This window comes from Tachypleus tridentatus, chromosome 5, assembly GCF_004210375.1.
Source record: "Tachypleus tridentatus isolate NWPU-2018 chromosome 5, ASM421037v1, whole genome shotgun sequence".
Classification (NCBI taxonomy): domain Eukaryota; kingdom Metazoa; phylum Arthropoda; class Merostomata; order Xiphosura; family Limulidae; genus Tachypleus; species Tachypleus tridentatus.
Genome location: NC_134829.1, coordinates 20,197,298 through 20,222,256, shown reverse-complemented (window position 1 = coordinate 20,222,256; position 24,959 = coordinate 20,197,298). Strand labels below are relative to the sequence as shown.

At 33.1% G+C, this 24,959-nt stretch overlaps 1 protein-coding gene across 3 annotated transcripts in view; it reads right to left on the bottom strand.

The window, feature by feature from the left end:
• LOC143250659 (uncharacterized) overlaps nt 1–24,959 on the bottom strand; it is a 40,865-nt gene that overhangs the window by 6,292 nt on the left and 9,614 nt on the right. Inside the window, exons 3-5 of one of the 3 annotated variants that reach the window (XM_076501534.1) lie at nt 16,642–16,706; nt 2,110–2,156; nt 1,496–1,527 (exon numbers count right to left, since the gene is read on the bottom strand). In XM_076501534.1, the coding sequence (XP_076357649.1) occupies nt 1,496–1,527; nt 2,110–2,149 (72 nt within the window). In that variant the 5' untranslated portion in view covers nt 2,150–2,156; nt 16,642–16,706. Of the gene's footprint in view, nt 1–1,495; nt 1,528–2,109; nt 2,157–6,461; nt 6,717–16,641; nt 16,707–24,959 lie in introns of those variants that run through there. The other 2 variants (XM_076501531.1, XM_076501532.1) reach the window with 2 other exon arrangements.

Sequence of the window (24,959 nt, the reverse complement as noted above, 5' to 3'; positions counted from 1 at the left end):
CTCAAGAGTTACAGTTGAGCGCTGTTTGCTAGCTGTTTTCCTTGTAATATACATAACCTCAAGAGTTACAGTTGAGTGCTGTTTGCTAGCTGTTTTCCTTGTAATATATATAACCTCAAGAGTTACAGTTGAGTGCTGTTTGCTAGCTGTTTTCCTTGTAATATATATAACCTCAAGAGTTACAGTTGAGTGCTGTTTGCTAGCTGTTTTCCTTGTAATATACATAGCCTCAAGAGTTACAGTTGAGTGCTGTTTGCTAGCTGTTTTCCTTGTAATATATATAACCTCAAGAGTTACAGTTGAGTGCTGTTTGCTAGCTGTTTTCCTTGTAATATACATAACCTCAAGAGTTACAGTTGAGTGCTGTTTGCTAGCTGTTTTCCTTGTAATATACATAACCTCAAGAGTTACAGTTGAGTGCTGTTTGCTAGCTGTTTTCCTTGTAATATATATAACCTCAAGAGTTACAGTTGAGTGCTGTTTGCTAGCTGTTTTCCTTATAATATACATTTTAAACAATATTATCATATTTTAATTTTGAATTTTTCAGTGTGATGTCATCATCACATTGTAATATTATACAACACTCTTCACAAACAACAATTTTAACCATTCAACGATCCCAAGCATTTTTTCCTACGCAACACGGTGTAAACTGCCTGAAGCAGGGCTTCTGTCCAAAACATTGTAAATAATAATGAATTTTTTGTTACAGACTTGTGTTTTACCAATTTTGAACACTTTTTGTATTCATTATTTTTCCACATCTTTCCGTCTATTCTATTATTGTTGTTGTTTTTTAACAACTTCATTACTGTTGTTTTGGATGTTTAACAAATTTTTTTTTTATGTCGATAACGTTTAATTATTTGTTTCTTTCTTATTTGTCCACATTTGGTAATCCTGATCAAGTAATTGTTTTTAATTTCATTTATTTCTATTGTCACAGAAGCATTGTTTCAGCAATGCAATAGTGCTATTCTATATATTAAAAAAGAATTACTCAGCGCAATAATTTTTATATTTGAATATTTTTGTTTTATCATTGTTCAGTAAGTATAAAGACGTTCCCAAGAAGGTCAAAAGATGGCTCGAATAATGAAGTAAAGAAGGGTTTGTTTGTTTGTTTTGAATTTCGCGCAAAGCTACTCGAGGGCTATCTGCGCTAGCCATCTCTAATTTAGTAGTGTAAGACTAGAGGGAAGGTAGCTAGTCATCACCACCCACCGCCAACTCTTGGGCTACTCTTTTTACCAATGAATAGTGGGATTCACCTTCACATTATAACGCTCCCAGGGCTGAAAGGGCGAGCATGTTTAGTGCGACCGGGATTCGAACCCGCGACCCTCGGATTACAAGTCGAACGCCTTAACCCACCTGGCCATGCCGGGTCGAAATAAAGAAAAGAAAAATATCAACCATTTTTATTTACATAATTTTTAATCAAATGTTTTAGTAAATATATTCATTGTTAAATAACAATAAAATCACATACCTGTGTCTCACACGTAACTTGTAAAAAACAACCTGTAATTAAAAAAAAATCTTATCAATTTCCTTGAGGAATGTAAAGCTAATTTATACACAACTGGCAAGTAAAAAAAAGTTAATACAGCAGATGTCGAGAAACCCACTTGTTGAGAAATTTATATGCAAAAACGGCTCGTTTGGGTTGAGAAAATATTTTACATAGAAGAGCGAACATTGTTCGCTCAACCCAAACGAGCCGTTTTTGCATATAAATTAATACAGCAGCATTTAGGATAAGAAGTCCATTTGCTCATGTTAATGCTGAAAACTTAAACGGTATGTTTTCAAACACGTTTAAAATTTATGAATCAGTCCCGAAAATCAAAAATTGATATATTTTATTACATGATATTAATAAAAGATACAAACATCATATAAATTTGTATTATTTATATCACAGTTCACAAAAATAAGTTTTATGTCTATAGATATATATAATAACTATAATTTTATATATATATTTTAATTTGTGATGTTTAAAGTATAATCATTATCTCTATTTCTGAGTAGGATATAATTTCGTTTATATTTATAATAAACTGTACAATAATTTTAAAAAAGAAGGAATGTGAGACTTACTGACTATGGAAAAATAGAGCAGACAATACATGGATGTCATTCTCAACCTAAAATAAAATTTAAAAAAACATAAGAATAATAGGTAAGAAAACGTGCAGACTAATTTTTAAAATTCGGTTGACATCTTTCAATAGATCTACCAAAATACGTTCTAAACGAACCAATGAAATTAACTGAAAACGGAAAGTTGTAGTATTTGTAATATCCTATGTGTTAGTTAATAGTGATAATTTAGACCAAAACTAAAAATTAACCTACTTATCATTATAACTTATTAGATATGCATTTTTTACGCTTCAACTTACAAAAATTAAAATTCCTTTTTTTCATTAGTTTGGTGCTCTCCGTCTGTTCGCGGTGTTTTCAACCTAAGTTAATTAAATTAGCTACCAAATACATTCACGCTTTCGAATCTTTGTAGTCGGGGTTTTCAATTTATTAGAATATTTCTATACAAAGAGTACGCTACTAAAACAAAGGATAAAAATAAACTGCCAAGAAGTTAGATATTGTAATTAAATAATTTACTAAAGTTTCCGGTAGGTGCTATCTTCCACCGAGACAATTTAAATGCAATAGATGTGTTTTAGAACAAAGGGTTTGCCATTTATGTAACTGTTTCTAAAATTACTGATTATTCTTAAACTATCATAAAATTCTCACTTTAACCTAATGATATTACCCTTAGGAAACGAAACTAATGGAAAAATATTAACCTGAAACTAGAAAACTTCGATTAGTATTTGTTTTGTTTCTTTCTACAACCTAATCTATATTATATAATGCTGATACACCCCAGTAAGGCCAGGTGGTTAAGGTCTTCGATCGTAATCTGAGGGTCTCGGGTTCGAATCACCATCACATCAAACATGCTCATCCTTTCAGTCATTGGGTCGTTATTACGTGAATTTCAATCCCATTGTTCGTTGGTAAAAGAGTAGCCCAAGAGTTGGCGGTGGATTGTGACGACTAGGTGCCTTCTTTCCCTCTAGTCTTAGACTGCTAAATTAGGGACGGCTAGCGCACAAAGCCCTCGAGTAGCTTTGCGCGAAATTCAAAACAAACCAAACCACCCAAGTAATGATAATAAGTCAAAACAAAATGCATATATAATCACAACAGTCACACTAGATCGTAGATTTTATTGTGTATGTTGCTCTTTATTAGTCCATTTTAAATTAAAGGCGTACAAAACTGGTTTGATTTTTTGTATCTCAGAACGGCTGGTTTGGGTATTAACACTTTTGTTGATAAGGAGAGAATAACGTTAAGAAATTCCGAGGTTAATACCCATACAAGTGTTAATACCCATACCAGCCGTTCTAAGATACATTTTTATTTCATGTGAGTAGAATTCTCGTCATCAAGAACTACTGGTTTGATTCTTTGTTTTGAAATTCCCACAAAGCTACACGAGGGCTATCTGCAATAACCGTTCCTAATTTAGTGGTGCAAGACTAGAGACAAAGCAGATAGTCATCACCAACTTTTTAGGCTACTATTTTACCAACGAACATTCTATTGTGATTTTTAACACTATTATTAGCCTACTGGTTTCATTGCTTTGCCGACTTTTGGCACAAAGAACCAGTAACATAAAGATATATATGTTATTAATATACATAGAACCGTAACATAAAGATATATACTTTATTAATATACATAGAACCGTAACATAAAGATATATACGTTATTAATATACATAGAACCGTAACATAAAGATATATACGTTATGAATATACATAGAACCGTAACATAAGGATATGTACGTTATTAATGCCTAAAATGATTTAAACAAGTGAGTAAAGGAATTTTAAACACACAATGGACATGAATAACACAAATACGGGAATTTATTTCAAATTATTCAAAAGAATTACTGCACATGGTTAAAACTATTATAGTATAAAACTTTATTTATTCGTTATTTTTCATCATTCAAGACTCGAAGTCTGGTGCTTCAAACTCTATTGTAAATTGTAATAAATAATTAATCTAATAAGTAAAACATAAGTAGGAACTCTACACACTTTCACAGGTTGTTGTCTTCCGTTATGACACACTGTTTTAGTTTAAAAAAGCATTTGTTTGCAAGTGTTTGGAACACACCACTTCCTCGTCCATCGTGGGGAATGAAACCCCGGATTTTAGCGTTGTTATTCCGTACACTTACTGTTGTTACGGTGGGGGATAGTACAAAGTAACTCCGTTACGTCCTTAAGTAGATAATTCATATGTAATTATTTTAACACTTATACGTTACTCTGTTAAGAAAAACCCCCAGCGGCACAGTGTTGTATTTAGGATCTCATAATTCTAAAAGCCGGGTTTCGGTATCGGTGGTAAGCAAAGCACAAATAGCCCATTGTATAGCCTTGTGCTTAAGTTCAAAAACCAAACTGTTAAGACAAATTAGATTGATTCTTTGTTATAGAAAAATAATCACTAAATGTAAAAAAAAAAAAAACAATATAATACGCTCAGGTTTTTTAACCCAAAGTACATGTTTTCAAAATTTTCCAGTTATCTAAGGCTATAATTCAATAAAGTCAAAACTGGATTTATTAATTATGCTTAAAACTAATTTTAACTTAATCCTATATAATTCGAATAAATAATTAAATCGATAAAATTTATCATTATTTATGTTACTGACGTATTTATACATGTATATGGTTTATTAATACCTCTAAATAAACCTTTAATTATAATAAACCTTTGATTTGCTCCCTTTAACTGAATAGTTCCCCGCTGGTACAGACTAAAATCAGAGGTTCGATTCCCTTCTATGGACTCAGCGGATAGCTCGATGTCACTTTCGTGTAAGAAAACACACACACACATGTATTTAACTGAATAAAAACAATATTTCTCACTCAAGCTGCACAGAAAGTTAAGTATTTTACGTATTATAATATATTTACGTAATAGTAAATACGTTCGATGATTTAGATGTAAGTTTTAGATCCCTGCAGCGGATACAAGTTACAACACAGATAGCATTGTGTTGTTATGCGCTAAAACAAGCATTTTTTTCATCATAAATTAAAAAGTTAACATACAGAAATATTATCTGTCTGAAGGAAACAAAGTAAAAAATTTGCTCAGAGACAGTAAAGTTATTTCTTATCTGTTAATACAAAATATGCCCCGTAGTGGCTCAGCAGTATATCTGTAGACATACAACGCTGAAAACGGTGTTGCAATACTCATAGTGGGCACAGCACATACACCCTTATTGTGTAGCTTTGTGCTCAGCTACAAAAAAACACAAAATAACATATTACTCTATATCATTTAAACGTCTTTTGCAAAGCAGAAGCACAAAAATGTACTTGTTACCTATAGCGTACTTTGTGAAGTATACAAAATAACCAAGTGTCCATTACGATTATAAATTATCTTTCATAGAAATTTAATAATATTCAGTAGGTTAGTTTGTTTGCTTGTTTTTTTTAACTTTGCGCAAAGCTACTCGAGAGCTGTCTGCGCTATCCGTCCCTAATTTATCAGTGTAAGACTAGAGGGAAGGCAAATAATGATCACCACCCACCACCAATTTTTGGACTACTCTTTTACCCACGAATAGTGGGATTGACCATCACATTATAACGCCCCCATGGCAGAAATGGCGAGCATGTTTATTGCGATATGGATTCAAACTCGTGATTCTCAAATTACGAGTCGAACGCTTGTTTGTTTGTTTTTGAATTTCGCGCAAAGCTACTCGAGGGCTATCTGCGCTAGCCGTCCCTAATTTAGCATTGTAAGACTAGGCCCGGCCAAGCGTGTTAAGGCGTGCGACTCGTAATCTGAAGGTCGCGGGTTCGCATCCCCGTCGCGCCAAACATGCTCGCCCTTTCAGCCGTAGGGGCGTTTTAATGTGACGGTCAATCCCACTATTCGTTGGTAAAAGAGTAGCCCAAGAGTTGCTAAATTAGGGACGGCTAGCACAGATAGCCCTCGAGTAGTTTTGTGCGAAATTCAAAACAAACATTGCAAGACTAGAAGGAAGGCAACTAGTCATCACCACCCACCGCCAACTCTTGGGCTACTCTTTTACTAACGAATAGTGAGATTGACTGTTACATTATAACGCCCCCACGGCTGAAAGGGGCAAGCATGTTTGGTGCGACAGGGATTCCAACCTGTGACCCTCAGATTACAAGTCGAGCATCTTAACCCACCAGGCCATGCCGGGTCTCTGTAAGTTACCTAACGGAAACGTTTCAAGAATTAAATGACATAACAGATCCTTTGTATTTTATTCAATACATATGAGTCGCGTTTATGTACATATATACATATAAAAGCTACACAGAAAGTTAAGTATTTTACGTATTGCAACTTACATGGAAGATATAGTATATAGTTAGTAACCACTGGTTAATCCGAGTTTACTGTAACGAAAAGCAACTCTGTTTCTAATACAAACTTATTCAAATACCTGGAAGAAAAACTAAATGATGCGATGTCCAAAGCTTTCGATTTCAAATGAAGATAAACTTGTTCAGTGTCACTCAACTTGTTGTCGTAATTGCACCTGATCGTTTCACTCTAAACACAACCATGCTTTGTTTTATACCCAACTACAGAGGAGTAATTTCTGTCCAAAATAGGTCATCAGGTCACTGGCTAGCACGTAATAATTTAATGTCAATGAAGCATGTAGACTTGCCCGCAAAAAGCTTTCAAACGACAGAATTGAATACTTAAAACGGGTGTATATGCAGAACATAAATGTGTGTTCATTGTTTGTCATCTCTACTTGTTATTTGTTGAGCACATTGTTAGGTGTAGGATCTTGTAATTAAACATCACCTTTGAGCTGTTCTGTTTTATCGATATAATGATAACAGTATGTATATAAATACACCGCTTTCCCCGTCCATTCATCAAGATTATAATGAGATACGTATGAAGGTATTATTTCTTCTGAACAGATTAAAAAAACTTTTATATTGTTTTTGGATGTATATTCAAAAATAACTATACACGAACTGTTAGCTTTATCATGTTCTTGTTTGGGCTAAGACACCCTTTGTATTCATTTTCTTATTGTTGCGCTCCATAACGCCGTATTTTCATAAGCTCAAACTGTTGAAATTGTAAGAGATATTGGACAACAACGCATATTTACTTGTTTAAGTAAAAAACTTCCCCCAAAAATATATTTAAATAAAAGTATTATATAGCGAAAAAAATAATTGTTTACATTTGATTGTTAAAATGCAAAATTCTGTTACGTCATTCTGTGTGTTTTCTTAATGATTCTTCTATATATATATATATGTATATACGATGATTTACCTGTTATTTTCTATGATTTTTACTTATTTCTTCTTCTTTTTAGTTTTATTTCACGTATTATATAGAAAGTGCATTTCACCTTGAATAATATAAACAAACCTTTATCCACCTTTGGCCAGATGGTTAGGGCGCTGGACTCGTAATCTGAGAGTCGCGGTTTTGAATCCTCGTATACCAAACATACACGTTATTTTGGCCGTGAAGGGCGTTAAAATGTTCCGGTAACTCCCATTATTTGTTGGTAAAAAGCCCAAGAGTTGGCAGTGGCTTTCACTCTAGTCTTTCACTGCTAAATTAGGGACGGCAAACAGTCTTCGAGTAACTTTGCACGAAATTCAAACAAACAGTTATCCACCTTTATATGACTGCATTGAACGTATTAACAACAGCAAGTACGAAACCTATTACACCACCAAAAATAAACTGCTGAAGTATGTGAAACCTTGTTCGTGAAAGTAGAAGAATCGAGATATATGACATCCTGATGTTCGTGTTCATCTGATGTAGTTTTATAAACAATTTTTTGATTATCATTTTGTGTTTTAGTAGAAAGATACACAATGAGCTATCCGCGCTCTGTCCAATGAAAAAATCGAACATCGGGTTTTAGTATTTTGTATATCCGTTAAACTTCAGACAAGCACAACGGATCAAATATACAAAAAATTCGAAAAGGCTTCAGCCTAAAGAAAGAAATATCATTTTCTTCCTCCAGTCAAGAAAAATTATAATTCACAGAAGATTCAAAAAGACAAAACCTCATCCTTATTATTTTCTAACTTCCTGGCAGAAACTGGTTACAATTCATAAAATATACAAAAAGCTCATACTACAGAAACCATAACTTCTTCCTTTCCTAAACTCTTGGCAGATAAGATTTATAAAAGATTCAACAGAGCCTTACTATAGTATTTTACGTATTATAATATATTTACGTAATAGTAAATACGTTCGATGATTCAGATGTAAGTTTTAGATCCCTACAGTGGATATAAGTTACAACATAGATAGCATTGTGTTGTTATGCGCTAAAACAAGTACTTTTATCTGTCTGAAGGAAACAAAGTAAAACATTTTGCTCCGAGACAGTAAAGTTATTTCTTATCTGTTAATACAAAATAGGCAGCTAGCGGTTACAATTTATAAAAGATTCAAAAAGGTCTCAGCGCAGGGGCGAAAAACTTTATTCTTATTTTAAATTTCAGGCAGAAACAATTAATGATAAAATTTTCTATAAAATATTTACAGGATGTTTACTTGTACTTCATCGTCTTTTATAGCCCCTGTTGACTCGTTTGGTTTGGTTTATTTTAAATTTTGCGCAAAGCTACACGAGGGTTATCTGCGCTAGCCGTCCATAATTTAGCAGTGTAAGACTAGAGGTAAGGCAGCTAGTCATCACCACCCACTGCTAACTCTTGGGCTACTCTTTTATCAACGAATAGTTGGATTGACCATAACATTATAACGCCCTCACGGCTGAAAGGGCGAGAATGTTTGGTGTTAAGGGGATTCGAACCCGCGACTCTCAGATTACGAGTGTTTACTCGTCCATCTGAGAGAGCGACTAGAAGAAATATTTTTATTCCAAAGCTTCTCAAATGTCTTTGTTTCTCTTCCACTCTGGTTATGATCAAATAATCGTTTTGAAATTTAGTCAACTTTCTTTATGTACTTAGTCATCCTTCCATATAAGGAATCATGGAAAGGAAATCCTAATGCTTAGGTAAACAATAATTCTTCCTATCAAGATTTTACTTATAAAAAATGTTGCGTCCTTAGTAATATTAGTGTGTGTTAAAACATCTTTAATGAAAAACTGCAATGGTAACAGATTAGTGTTTTGTATTAATAATTGTTTTACCTCTCAAAAATAAATTCATGAAAACCATGGAAGTCAAACGAAACGCAGATAAACCCAACAGGATGTACAATAAATAAACAGTTGGTTTCGAAACTTTAATGGACTGTAACTGCCTTTTGAAAGAAAAGAGGATAGCATTCCGGTTTCTATAATGAGGGCTTCTTCAGATCATTGTTGGGTTTTTGCAATGCTTTACAAAGGTAAAATCAGTATAGGAACCGAAACGTTGTCTCTTTTAGTTGTTAAAGTTTTCAAACCTACTATGTCTACTCTGTCTGAAGTTTCACTAACAAACGTACCTAGACTTAACTTTAGGAGTTTTTGGCAATACTAAGTATATTGTTAAAATTCTGATAAAGTTTAACATAAATATATAAAAATGTAATAATTAAAAACAGGGAATAATTTGCAAAGAAATAACTAAAACTGAGTCATAGTTAACAACTACCCTAAAAACAGAAAGTGTTTCAACCAGTGACAATACAAGTCTTATTAGAATTTTTTTGAAAATTGAAGGTGTTATCGGTGTTTATAAATATAGTTTGATAGCAGTGTAAGACTAGAGGGAAGGCAGTTAGTCATCACCACCCACCGCCAACTCTTGGGCTACTCTTTTACCAACGAATAGTGGGATTGACCGTCACATTATACGCCTCCACGGCTGGGAGGGCGAGCATGTTTAGCGTGACGCGGACGCGAACCCGCGACGCTCGGATTACGAGTCGCACGCCTTACGCGCTTGGCCATGAGTTATACGTAGTATGCACAAATTAAATAACGTGGATATTTTAACCAGAAGAGGGGTTGAATGGTCTGGTTACTGTTAAATGCAAACCTACACAATAGGTTATCTGTTCTCTCTTCACCACAGGTATTGAAACCCGAACATGGAAAAGAGAAAACTGTATGGGAGTTCTCTTGCTTCTGCTAGGATAACATACATGATATAGACTTATTGTCACTTAAACAAGGACATTTTATTGTGTGTCATGTAGTACTCTTAACATAGTTTTCCTGCATTCTTTATGAGAATTATTGAAATACGAGTCTTTATTTTATTTTCGTCATCCGGGTCTTTTCTACAAACAATGAATGGAACATTACAGGTATAAAATCTTTAAAAAACGTCGAAAGGAACACCAGTAGAATAGTGGATCGAAATGCCTTCTCACGTGTCATTACCACTAACACGAACAACTCCGGACTTTTATAAACAGCCTTAGGTCTCAAAATGATTCATACAAAATAGAAACGACAAATGTAACGTTTTGTTCTGTAAGTTTTGTTTTAATCATGTCGTTTAAATTAAGTAAAACTAAGAAGAGTAGTTAAATTATCAAAGAACTGTAAATATTAACATGTGTTTATAATATGACAAACATAAGATTTGTATTATGTAATACGTGCAAACAGACTACACGTGTTATTATGTATAACATCTGTACATATGAATATTCTCAGCATCTGTGATGAGTATTTTGTTCGTAGGTAACATGATGGCTACTAAAGAAACAGTATTCTTGATGACGAGAAACCAATTTGAAATAAAAATGTATCTCAGAACGACTGGTATTGGTATTAACACTTTTATTGATAAGCGGAGAACGACGTTTCGACCTTTCTATGTCATCGTCATGTTAAGAAAAACTAGGAAGGACGAAACGTTGTTTTTTGTTGATCAATAAAAGTGTTAATACCCATACCAACCGTTCTGAGATACAAAAAACAATATTGTTTTCACCCTCTGTACCATTATGCTGTTAATGTTTTATTTCTATTCTCTGTACTAACATGTTATAGTAGTTTTATTCCTATTCTCTGTACTAACATGTTAGTACCATTATGCTGTTAATGTTTTATTTCTATTCTCTGTACTAACATGTTATAGTAGTTTTATTCCTATTCTCTGTACTAACATGTTATAGTAGTTTTATTTCTATTCTCTGTACTAACATGTTCTAGTTGTCGTTTTATTTCTATTCTCTGTACTAACATGTTCTAGTTGTCGTTTTATTTCTATTCTCTGTACTAACATGTTGTAGTTGTTTTATTTCTATTCTCTGTACTAACATGTTCTAGTTGTCGTTTTATTTCTATTCTCTGTACTAACATGTTCTACTTGTCGTTTTATTTCTATTCTCTGTACTAACATGTTCTAGTTGTCGTTTTATTTCTATTCTCTGTACTAACATGTTGTAGTTATTTTATTTCTATTCTCTGTACTAACATGTTCTAGTTGTCGTTTTATTTCTATTCTCTGTATTAACAAGTTGTAGTTGTTTTATTTCTATTCTCTGTACTAACATGTTCTACTTGTCGTTTTATTTCTATTCTCTGTACTAACATGTTCTAGTTGTCGTTTTATTTCTATTCTCTGTACTAATATGTTCTAGTTGTCGTTTTATTTCTATTCTCTGTACTAACATGTTCTAGTTGTTTTATTTCTATTCTCTCTACTAACATGTTGTAGTTGTTTTATTTCTATTCTCTGTATTAACATGTTCTAGTTGTCGTTTTATTTCTATTATTTGTACTAACATGTTGTAGTTGTTTTATTTCTATTCTCTGTACTAACATGTTCTAGTTGTCGTTTATTTCTATCTTTAATCCTGTAGCAAAATAAATGCAATTTAATTCTAAGTTTTTTTTTAACTTGGCTTAACGCCAAATAGTGAAGAACTAATTGTAAGGTTCTCTAATAACTCAAATGTTTTTGTTTTAGTTCAATCCTCTGTACAATTATGTTGTTATTGTTTTATTTTTATCCATTATACTTATATCTTGTTATTGTTTTATATTCCCATCCTTTGTACCACTTTGTTGTTGTTGTTGTTTTATACTCCCATCCTTTGTACCACTTTGTTGTTGTTTTAATTTCATCCTGTTTACCATTTTGTTGTTGTTGTTATTGTTTTATTTTTCATCTTTTGGACCACTGTTGTTGTTGTTGTTTTACTTCTATCTTCTGTATCACTGTTGTTGTTGTTTTACTTCCATCTTCTGTACCATTATGTTGTTGTTACTATATTTTCTTCCTCCTTGACACTAAGTTATTATTTTGCTTCCATTCTCTGTACAAGTACTTTGTTAATGGTTTACTTTCATCCTCTGTACCACTTCAATCACTAATGTTGTCATGTTATCTCTATCCTCTTTATCACGTTGTTGTGTTTATAATATGACAAACATAAGATTTGTATTATGTAATACGTGCAAACAGACTACACGTGTTATTATGTATAACATCTGTACATATGAATATTCTCAGCATCTGTTATGAGTATTTTGTTCGTAGGTAACATGATGGCTACTAAAGAAACAGTATTCTTGATGACGAGAAACCAATTTGAAATAAAAATGTATCTCAGAACGACTGGTATTGGTATTAACACTTTTATTGATAAGCGGAGAACGACGTTTCGACCTTCCTATGTCATCGTCATGTTAAGAAAAACTAGGAAGGACGAAACGTTGTTTTTTGTTGATCAATAAAAGTGTTAATACCCATACCAACCGTTCTGAGATACAAAAAACAATATTGTTTTCACCCTCTGTACCATTATGCTGTTAATGTTTTATTTCTATTCTCTGTACTAACATGTTATAGTAGTTTTATTCCTATTCTCTGTACTAACATGTTATAGTAGTTTTATTTCTATTCTCTGTACTAACATGTTCTAGTTGTCGTTTTATTTCTATTCTCTGTACTAACATGTTGTAGTTGTTTTATTTCTATTCTCTGTACTAACATGTTCTAGTTGTCGTTTTATTTCTATTCTCTGTACTAACATGTTCTACTTGTCGTTTTATTTCTATTCTCTGTACTAACATGTTCTAGTTGTCGTTTTATTTCTATTCTCTGTACTAACATGTTGTAGTTGTTTTATTTCTATTCTCTGTACTAACATGTACTAGTTGTCGTTTTATTTCTATTCTCTGTATTAACAAGTTGTAGTTGTTTTATTTCTATTCTCTGTACTAACATGTTCTACTTGTCGTTTTATTTCTATTCTCTGTACTAACATGTTCTACTTGTCGTTTTATTTCTATTCTCTGTACTAACATGTTGTAGTTGTTTTATTTCTATTCTCTGTACTAACATGTTCTAGTTGTCGTTTTATTTCTATTCTCTGTATTAACAAGTTGTAGTTGTTTTATTTCTATTCTCTGTACTAACATGTTCTACTTGTCGTTTTATTTCTATTCTCTGTACTAACATGTTCTACTTGTCGTTTTATTTCTATTCTCTGTACTAACATGTTCTAGTTGTCGTTTTATTTCTATTCTCTGTACTAACATGTTGTAGTTGTTTTATTTCTATTCTCTGTACTAACATGTTCTAGTTGTCGTTTTATTTCTATTCTCTGTATTAACAAGTTGTAGTTGTTTTATTTCTATTCTCTGTACTAACATGTTCTACTTGCCGTTTTATTTCTATTCTCTGTACTAACATGTTCTAGTTGTCGTTTTATTTCTATTCTCTGTACTAATATGTTCTAGTTGTCGTTTTATTTCTATTCTCTGTACTAACATGTTCTAGTTGTTTTATTTCTATTCTCTGTACTAACATGTTGTAGTTGTTTTATTTCTATTCTCTGTATTAACATGTTCTAGTTGTCGTTTTATTTCTATTATTTGTACTAACATGTTGTAGTTGTTTTATTTCTATTCTCTGTACTAACATGTTCTAGTTGTCGTTTATTTCTATCTTTAATCCTGTAGCAAAATAAATGCAATTTAATTCTAAGTTTTTTTTTAACTTGGCTTAACGCCAAATAGTGAAGAACTAATTGTAAGGTTCTCTAATAACTCAAATGTTTTTGTTTTAGTTCAATCCTCTGTACAATTATGTTGTTATTGTTTTATTTTTATCCATTTTACTTATATCTTGTTATTGTTTTATATTCCTATCCTTTGTACCACTTTGTTGTTGTTGTTGTTTTATACTCCTATCCTTTGTACCACTTTGTTGTTGTTTTAATTTCATCCTGTTTACCATTTTGTTGTTGTTGTTATTGTTTTATTTTTCATCTTTTGGACCACTGTTGTTGTTGTTGTTTTACTTCTATCTTCTGTATCACTGTTGTTGTTGTTTTACTTCCATCTTCTGTACCATTATGTTGTTGTTACTATATTTCCTTCCTCCTTGACACTAAGTTATTATTTTGCTTCCATTCTCTGTACAAGTACTTTGTTAATGGTTTACTTTCATCCTCTGTACCACTTCAATCACTGATGTTGTCATGTTATCTCTATCCTCTTTATCACGTTGTTGTCCTTCTTTCTTTACGTCCATCAGTCATTTTACCAGTGAATAACATAATGAGCCACTGAACGCTGAAATGTAACTTTATATAATTTTACTTATTTATTCAAACGATATTGTTTATTATTAGTTTTGACTAAGTGTTTATTGGTTCCTCATCAGTTGAGTGTAGTTAAACTAAGCTAACGAAATTTCTCTACGCTTTCAGGCGTTTTGTACTGATCAACTGCATTAGATAAATAGCAAGTATTTGCAATACTATATGTTGTATTTAACTTACTATAATCCATATTCCAAGCACTTATAGGCAGGAGCATCAATAAAGCTGTTTCTACTTTGAAGAATATTATTTTATTTTATTTATCCGTTTTAAGGGTATTTACAGTTTAATGACGCAGCATCTAAGATTTAAATGTGAGCATTCATTGGTAAGAAACATCTTTCCTTAAAGTTGAAAATGTAAGAAACAATTGTGTTGCTACTTTTATTGATTTATTATTAACTTTGGGATTAGCAAAGTTTCAAGAACTATCAGTTACCTTTCATGTTCAGCTAAACTAATCATCACACAGTTATTACTAGTGAGAGGAATATTACACATTGTAAAAACTGGTAGTGTGATGTTTAATTAACTCTATAACTTTCCAGAAATCCAATATATTGATCCAGGGAAACTGAAAAATTCGCCAAGTCAATATTCCTGGAAAATTGGAGATTTAGTAAAACACAGATTTGTTTGTTATTATTGTTTTTTTCTTCTTACTAATGTGATATTTAGTGGAGCTGTAAATGAAAAACAATTACAAGTTCCTGTAAGTTTGATAATTGCTAACGATAAACCTACAGCAGTCGGTGAAACTACTTCTCAAACTGAAGTGTGAGATTGAAATTTTGAATACATCAAATTTATCCTGTTTAATTAACTAAGTAAGATCACGTTCTTTCGTTATAAAAATATTTATTTTACAACGGCATTCGTTACGAATCCTGGTAACAAACTGCTATCGAGAGGAAGCCCGAAATTTTTTTTTTAAATAATTAATTATATAATCTTATGTTAAAAAGCAAACATTTATCAATGTTACAGAACGTTCTGTGTAGTACAGAGGACTATGGATAGTCATTGTGAATCATGCATAAAAATGAGCAACTTTTCAAACTTTGCAAATCACACTGTGTAATTTCTTGGAGGTTACCAGTCGAAACGATAGGAAAAAGACCAAGTGAGAACAGACATAATTAGTAATTATTAAAACTTGTGCGCATGTGCTAAACCTTCTTCCTTCAACAAACACAAAGAACACGAAGATGCGTGATAACGCCGCTCTTTCTACAAAAATAATAACAATAGTAATTAATTTTTGTTTCCTCGTGAGAGATCGTGGCGTACGTTTGTGCTCTCAGAGTTTCTAATTAATTCTTTTTTTTTTTTCTGCATAATGAAATGAATAGCTAGAATAGCATGCATTTTTGAGAGGCCTTAACTATGGGATATTCTTACAGGAAGAAACATATGATCGCACATATGTATTTTTAGCAATGTATACATGTATATATAAGGAAAAGGAGTGTTACAATATAATCAGAAACTCTTTAGTGGTGTTTTCGTTTTTCAATATTATCTCAGTTCTAGAAAAAATAAACTATTTTCTATTACTCTTTCGTGTTCTTTCGATATTAGTAAATTTTAAAATTAAGATTTGAAGTATACTTAACGCATGTGTATGTGTGATTTCTAAAGTAAATATGAACAACCATTTAACCAGTTTCAAATAAGTACTTTATACCACCATTTCTCAACCTTTAAGGTACCGTAGACCGGCTTGTTTCCTCTCTAAATTAACAGGATAGAATGAGAAACCACTATGATTTATATGTGAATATTCTATCAGGGTATTTTTATTTGTTTTTAAGAAGCCTGGCACATCGTAAGGTGTTTGTGACGGACTGGTGGTTGAGGTTATACAATATTTGAGTGTCACAAATTTCGTTTAAACTAAATTGTATCTATCGCTTTTGATTTTTGCTAACATCATGATCATTTTTGCTCATCAAAAGAGAAATTTAAAACCAGAATCGATTTTAGACTTACCATATTTTCGGGTCTCCGTTATAACTCTAATAGCACCTGGTTCTTCATATTGTTTGAGGTGTCATCTTCAGAAGACATGGTAAAAAGATAATCTGGTTCAGTTATTATTGTTCATTTTAAAATAAAAAAACAGGTTAGTTTTGGAAAAAATTTGTTATTCATAAACCTATCGTTAGGGGTGTTTAGGTTTAACCATTGATTGGTGTTGTTCTTACTTAACGCTAAGGGTTTTATGTTTTACTTTTTGTAAATGCTAAGCTAGGTTCTATTAGTGTTTTACAATATTACACATTACAGAAAGAAAGAAGTTATGCCTGATGTCTTTCCCATAAAACAAAAATTTCTTGTTTTCTCTAGAAAAGGCCACCATTGGCACAGCGGTATATCTGCGGACTTGCAACGCTAGAAACCGGGTTCCGATTCCCATATGGGCAGAGCACAGTTAGCCCATTGTGTAGTTTTGTGCTTAAATACAAACAAACAATGATTTCTATTGAGATGTTCTATGCTCTGAGTTAGCGGTGCAAAACTTTACCAAAGACATGCTGTGATACCATACATTCCTTGTGAAGTTACATATATTTAGGGTAGACTTACTTAACAAGTTATTATATAGCTGTTATCCCAGACCTTTGTGCTTAATTTCATAGAAGCACAAGGAAGAAAAATCGTGAATTGAAACTGATGTTAGTAGTGTCTTTTATTTTGCTAAGTATTCGATAGTGCATGGACTTCAAAGAACAGACTGCATGTCCGCATTACAGTTTATACTGTAGTATGGACTTACGTTGGATTTATCCAAGAGTTTCTGATTAGAAGTACAGGAGTGTAATTGGAAAAAGGGAGGATAATCTTACGACCACTATAATATTCATAAAAAGTTCATATCTTTTGATATTTTAAACATTCAGGGCGAAGGGTTTGTTTGTTTGTTTGTTTGGGAATTTCGCACAAAGCTACTCGAGGGCTATCTGTGCTAGCCGTCCCTAATTTAGCAGTGTAAGACTAGAGGGAAGGCAGCTAGTCATCACCACCCACCGCCAACTCTTGGGCTACTCTTTTACCAACGAATAGTGGGATTGACCGTCACATTATACACCCCCACGGCTGGGAGGGCGAGCATGTTCAGCGCGACGCGGGCGCGAACCCGCGACCCTCGGATTACGAGTCGCACCCCTTACGCGCTAGGCCATGCCGGGCCCAGGGCGAAGGGGAAAAACTGACTGGGTAATTGTTCTTTCTCTAAATTATTTTGCAATTTGCTAGTTCTTAAACATAAATCTTTATTGATTTCAGATTCTAATGATTATTTTGATATAAAGGTAAATATTAGATATACTTTACATTGCAAAATTGCTATTACCTTGTCTATATATGGAGAAACCGAATGTGGACTTATTATTTGTTCAATACACGCTATTTAAACTCATTAGAAATTCATTATATTGTATTACCACAAATAATTACTGTTTGTTTGTTTTGAATTTTGGGCAAAGCTACTCAAGGGCTATCTGTGCTAGCCGTCCCTAATTTAGCAGTGTAAGACAAGAGGAAAGGCAGCTAGTCATTACCACCCACCGCCAACTCTTGAGCTACTCTTTTACCAACGAATATGGGAATTGACCGATACATTATAACGCCTTCACGGCTGAATGTTTGGTGTGACGGGGATTCGAACCCGCGAACTCAGGTTACGAGTCGAGTGCTCCAACCACCTCGTCATGCCGGGCCACAAATTACTGCCGAAGACTAAATGTTAAACACCATAAGAATGTGGACTAATTCACGGTGATTAGTGCTACTTATTAAACTTATTGAGGAATTGAATGTTCAAAATGAACTAAATATTTTGTTTTATAACTCTAGCGCTCATGCATTGCCTAAAAAAAGTCAGTAGTTGTGACTTTAAATTATAAAAGCTATTATTAAATTTTAATGTGCACTAAACATATTTTCAGGCATTTAAAATGTGTTTTCTTTATTATCGCTTAATTAACGTGATAACAGGACGTGAGCATTTCTCCTATTTTTTTCAAGATTTCAGTAGCTTTTTTAAATAAAGAATGAACAAAAGATTTGTTGTTATAATTTGTCTGAGTAATAGGGTACTACGGCCACTGGTAAGACTTTAAATTTACAAGTTTTAAAAAGAAAGAAAATCTCGTGTTAGTTTTGCTCAAAAAGCAGCTGGATAATTAGCCATGAATTTATGAAAAACAAAAATTAAAATTCCACAGTTTCAGCGCGCCAAATTTATTTTAATGGACAGTAACGAAATATCAAACAATAACAGCCATGTGTCCAATACTAGAATGAATCTTTTGTATATCAAACTAGTTGTTTCGGGAGTCTATTGTTAACAAAAACAATATTGAAATGAATGACGATACAAAAGAATTCTACTTTACAATTATTCAGACAATTATAAACGAACTTTACTTGCTGTGCACGTCATTCGCACGAACCACCATTTCGGGGCTGAAGGAACTGTGAATAGCTACATCACTGTGGAACAATATTTTAATGTTGTTCACCACGTACACTTGTAAGTTTGGTATTGGCATACTTTTGTAAAGGTTAATTAGCATTTGCTTTCTCATTCTTCAAGTCTTTGTAGTGTTACTTAAGTTTAACAAAAGAAAAGGAAACAATATCTTTATAGAAATCAGCATTGTTAAATATGAAAGAACGAAACATTAATGAAATAGTGAGTCTTCTCTGCCCCATATTTTAACAATGTTAACGAATCTAGGTGAAACAGAACGTAAGAATCAATAGAATATTATGATAAAAAGCTGCACCTCATTTTTTATGTTGTTATAAGAATAATTAAGATGCACATGTGCACTTTAAGTGCAAAGAAATAAAGTAAAGGATTACATAGTAAGTTTGAAGACAGGGGTGCTTTAATCAATTTATATCGACTTTGTATAGCACTTTCTCCAACACAGTTTAGATGTTATCTGAAGAAACATTTCACTTCTCGATGTCCGAACACATTATTAAGTACAAACTCGATACATTTCGAGTTTAAATACACTCATAATACATAGAAACATCCGAAATTTAATATTTGAAGTCACCATCAAATACGAACACAATGATATTTAAGATACGTGTGACACCTTACTAAAAATAATCATGCTGAGAAACATCTGGACTTTTAACGATTGAACACACTAAAATGAATATAATTCTGCTGAGTAATATTCAACCAACTAATGGCTGGTCACATTTTTTGTCACGTAAACATTTTACACGCAGGTTATAAACCATCAAAAATCTGTGAATTCCTAGACATCAAATTGTATTTTTTAAGAAAAGATAAACGACGAATACCCTAATATGTGTGTACTGTTATGAAACTATTACAACTTGTTTTGTTTAACCCTTTGTTAGATAATTAAAATCACTATACAAGCTAACAAAAACTTATAAATTAAATAAATATTATAAGAAAACAGTAAAAACATTGATAGCAAAATATAAAGTATATTCAGTCGAAAGGTTTTGAGGAATACGACTCCCCTTCATCAGGAGATTCAATGTATTTGTGTTTATAACTTTTATCATGTAAGTTAAGTAAGTTGCTGTTTCAAGACTATTTTATACAGGTTAAACATGGCGTTTTGGCTGTAATGAACTGCTCTTCCGTGTTTCTAGCTTGGAAAAACGTTTCGAACTGAAGAAGGCTTCAGTATAAAAGTTGAAATGCCATCCCACGCAAGAACTAACAGCAGCAACCTATTATAGTCAAAATTCTACTAGGCCCTAGTTCATGAGTTTTTGTGAAACTGAGCTTGAACGGAAAAGGTACCCTGAAATTTCCTTTAGAGAAATATCCTTTACAGGACCGCGTTATGGTTGCCTCTCATTCTTGATTTCCATTGGAATTACCAATAAGATCTGTTTTTAAGACATTATAATGCATATTCATCTAACAATATATCATATAAATGTAAGTCGATAGGACTACCTGAGAGCAACCCTGTATCGTTCTCAGGCAATAAAGAGAGAGAGAGGTAGAAACGATGACATCTAACACTAATATAAAGTCTCCCTTTACATGTAACGTGCTGAACACACTTTACAAAAGGCAGATTGTGTTTCTATAAATGGATAGCTCAATACGGTGATGATCTCGTCATATAGTGTCTCAACGTGCGATTACATCATCAATGCTTAGGTTTAGTTATATTCTGAAACTTACTAGTAAACGTAAACACTATTATTTTAACAATACAGCTGTTATAACACTGTTACATATGTCAGTTTTCACAGCAAAATGAGTGAGACAAATACTATAGCCAATAATTTACCTTATATAGTTTTACAGTTATCATCCTAAACAGAATGCTTATTTAAATCTCGTGTTTACTCTTATAAGCTAATCGTCACTAGAGTTTAATAGATCTATATTTAACCATTACTATTGTAAAAACATTTTGTCAATAGCATACTTTTGTTTACTGACATCAACAGTGTATAGGCGTTCGTTTTTGACTGAAGATCATTAACCAAACCATTTTCCTAGAACTAAATGTATCTGTTTAATCAGTCACTTTTACTTTTCTCTTAATGGAATTATTTAAAACACCAACATTTACCATTTTCTATAGAATATTTACTTGAAGTATAAAACTTTCCATACAAATAAAATTCAAAAAACTAGAAACTCGTCCTCTGGGTCCATTTGTAAAAACATGACCCTAAGACAATAGTGTCCTCTGGTGCCACTTCATGCCCCTAGCAACACACTATCTGTCATGGCGGCCTAGAAACGCGCTCTCTGTTACGTGGCACTTAAACTTCAGGTCCTTTGTATACTAAGTAACAATTATATAACTCTCATGCGTCCATATTGGATAATATTTATGTAAACCTTAGGCGGCATCATTTGATATTCACTCACTTGGCGATACCCCCTACAGTCACGTACAATTCAACAGCTTTAAAGCACACGACATTCATGTTCCAAAAGATGATATTTTGCTTTATAATTTTACAAAGCTAAAATCGAAGTCCATGCAGATGGGTTTGGTTCTTCTTTTTTAATATTTCGAAAATTACAAAAAATATTAAGTTTTGTATCTTGTGATCATATCACTCCCTGTAGAATCCTTCATCTGAAACTTTCACCCACTTATTAATTATCACATCCAGTTACTAAATAATCAAATGAAATTGCTCACCAATTAACTTAGTCATTATAACCTATCAATACTCAATAACTAATCCACTCATTTATTAACTTGGATATCTTCTCGTTAGGTATATACTCATATCTAATTATACACTAATTATCCTACTCATTCGTCAGTTTAATTTAGCTAATCCATATATAGTAACCTATCTTTCACACTAACTTAGAATTTTCCCCTGTTCTCGCACTAAATATTCATTTATAAGTTAAACTATCAATGCACAGTCCAACCACACATTTCTCTAACTAATCTACTCATCTAACCTAATCCTATCCAACAGCTAATTAACCAATATCTTCATTAATGTTAGATATGCAAGACTGTTTAAGGCATACGTTATCAGTTAGTTTATTTTGTGACTTAATATTTAATGATTGTTTAGTTTTCAGACAAGAATGTTGATGATGGATTGTTTTAAAAGTGTTAGTATGACAAATTTTAGTACGTAACTATCTACGAGCCGTATGTTGTGTTTGCAATTATCAGATCATCCCATAAGTAATTCCCGAAAATTTTATACAGAAAGTGTGTTATCATTTCTGTCTTTATAGAAGGCTTTAATGACTAAAATATGTAGTAGGACGTGTATAAAAATGTTCAGATAAATAAAAGAAACTAACCCAACTCTAATTTTTCAGATCATTAATCAAATAAACCCTTATTAAAATGGATGTGTCTGAGGAGCACATTAGGCGTATAATGCTTTATGACTTTAAAAAAGGCAATAGTGCAGCAGAAATTATAAGAAACATTCAAGGTGTTTATGGTTCAGAGTCTCTCAATGAAAGAAAATGTAGAAGATGGTTTCAGAAGTTCAGATCAGGTGACAACAGCTTAAGTGATGCATCACGTTCAGGTTGTCCTATTGAGTTTAATGGTGACTTGCTGCTGGCTGCACTTCGTGAATATTGTGCTGTAATAGTTGAAGAACTAGTGCAGAAGCTTAATTCAACCCATTCAACAGTTCACCATCATCTGCAACAGCTTGGAAAGGTGTCAAAATTTGAAAAATGGGTCCCCCATGATTTGACAGAAGCCAACCTTAGAGCAAGAGTAAACATTTGCACTTCTCTGCATTCTCGTGAACGTAACTTATCATTTATGGACAGGTTAGTGACTGGAGATGAAAAATGTTAAGCGCCGCAGACAATGGCTCAGTGCAGGTAAACTGGCTAAGGTACAGCCCAAAACGGACCTCCACCCCAGGAAAGTCTTGTTAAGCGTTTTGTAGGATATTGTTGGTGTGATCCACTTTGAGTTGCTGCCACTCAATGTGATGATTACGTCAAACTTCTATTGTCAACAGGTGGAGCACTTGAATGTTTGCACTGAAAGAAAAGAGGCCTGCTTTGATCAGTCGTAAAGGTGTTGTGTTACACCAGGATAATACACAGTCCCATACAGCAAGAATCACAACTGCAAAGATTGAAGAGCTGGAATGGGAAAAATTTCCACATCCTCCTCATTCTCCAGACCTTGTCCCATCTGATTATCATCTATTCTGAAGTTTGCAGAACTATCTTGATGGAATAAAGCTTATAACACATGAATATGCCAAAACTACCCTCTCTTTATTCTTTTCCACCAAACCCCAAGAATATTATGGAAGTGACATTTAAAAGCTTGTGAATCGTTGGCAGAAAGTAATTAACAGTAATGGAACATACATTAATGATTAAAAAACATTAAAAGCGTTTGAAATCCTCTCTCTTTTTCTGAACCAAAAATCAGACATTACTTAAGGTATGATTTGATTCATTGTTGTGTAGGTTTTTACTAAGAATTGTTGACTTCACGTTACTCAAATCCTAATTAACTGAGTATTATTACATATATCAACTTACGCGTAGTTTAGAGAAAGGCTGAGACCTCAGTGAACAAACGTTGAGTAAATAAAAAGTAAAGTGAAGGAAATGTTCAGTGAAAGAAAAGTTGGAAAACGTAAAGCTAGCCAGTATATGAGTGATAAGCTGTAAGGGCGATATTTTAAAGTAAGTTTCACAGTTTATAGTGTGTGTAGACTTTGACGTAAAAATGTTTGTTTGTTTTTTGAAATTCGCGCAAAACTACATGAGGGTTATCTGCGCTAGCCGTCCCTAATTTCGCAGTGTAAAACTAGAGAGAAGGCAGCTAGTCATCACCACCCACCGCCAACTCTTGGGTTACTCTTTTACCTACGAATAGTGGGATTAATCGTCACATTATAACATCCCCACGGTTGAAAAGGGAAGCATGTTTGGTGTGACGGGGATTCAAACCTATGACCCTTAGTCATCACCACCCACCGCCAACTCTTGGGTTACTCTTTTACCTACGAATAGTGGGATTAATCGTCACATTATAACATCCCCACGGTTGAAAAGAGAAGCATGTTTGGTGTAACGGGGATTCAAACCTATGACCCTTAAATTACGAGTCGTGCGCCCTAACCACCAAGCCATGCCGAGCCTGACGTAAATGTGATAATTCTTTGAAGTTTTAGATACAACTGTGGTGATCCACGAGGTGGTGTTAGTGAAATATTCGGTGAGTACTATTGTAACAAGAGTATGGAAAAATAATTCATCTTGTCAACTGAATTCCAAAGTAACTGAATCAGCTTAAGTGGACTTTTGACAAGAGCAAAAGAGTTACTTAGATTTCTAGATAAAACTGTGATATTTCATAGTGTAAGGATTTTTGGCAAATACTTTTGACTTATTCTGAATACATTATTTAAAACAAGTGGATTGTGCGTTGTCTCTTTATTGTTCGAGTTTATCGCCAACAAATCACAGATACCTACTGTAGAAACATTTTAACCCATATACATAAAACCCTGATAATTAACTAATTAATAAATAATCCAAACATTCGCTAATTAATTCACATGTTTTACACCACTAAACTTTCCCGAACATTCATACACAGACACGAAACAATTAAATTGTTTTCTCTTCACTCAAATTTAAAAAAAAAATTTAGTAACGTGAATTTGGAATTTCTTCTCTGCATACAAGATTAATTTTAAAAAAGGAGGTAGAATACGTTCCTGTTTTAGTTATTTATTTGTGTTTTAAATGCAAAACTGCACAACGAGATACCTACGATGAGCTCACTGGGGAGTATCCAATT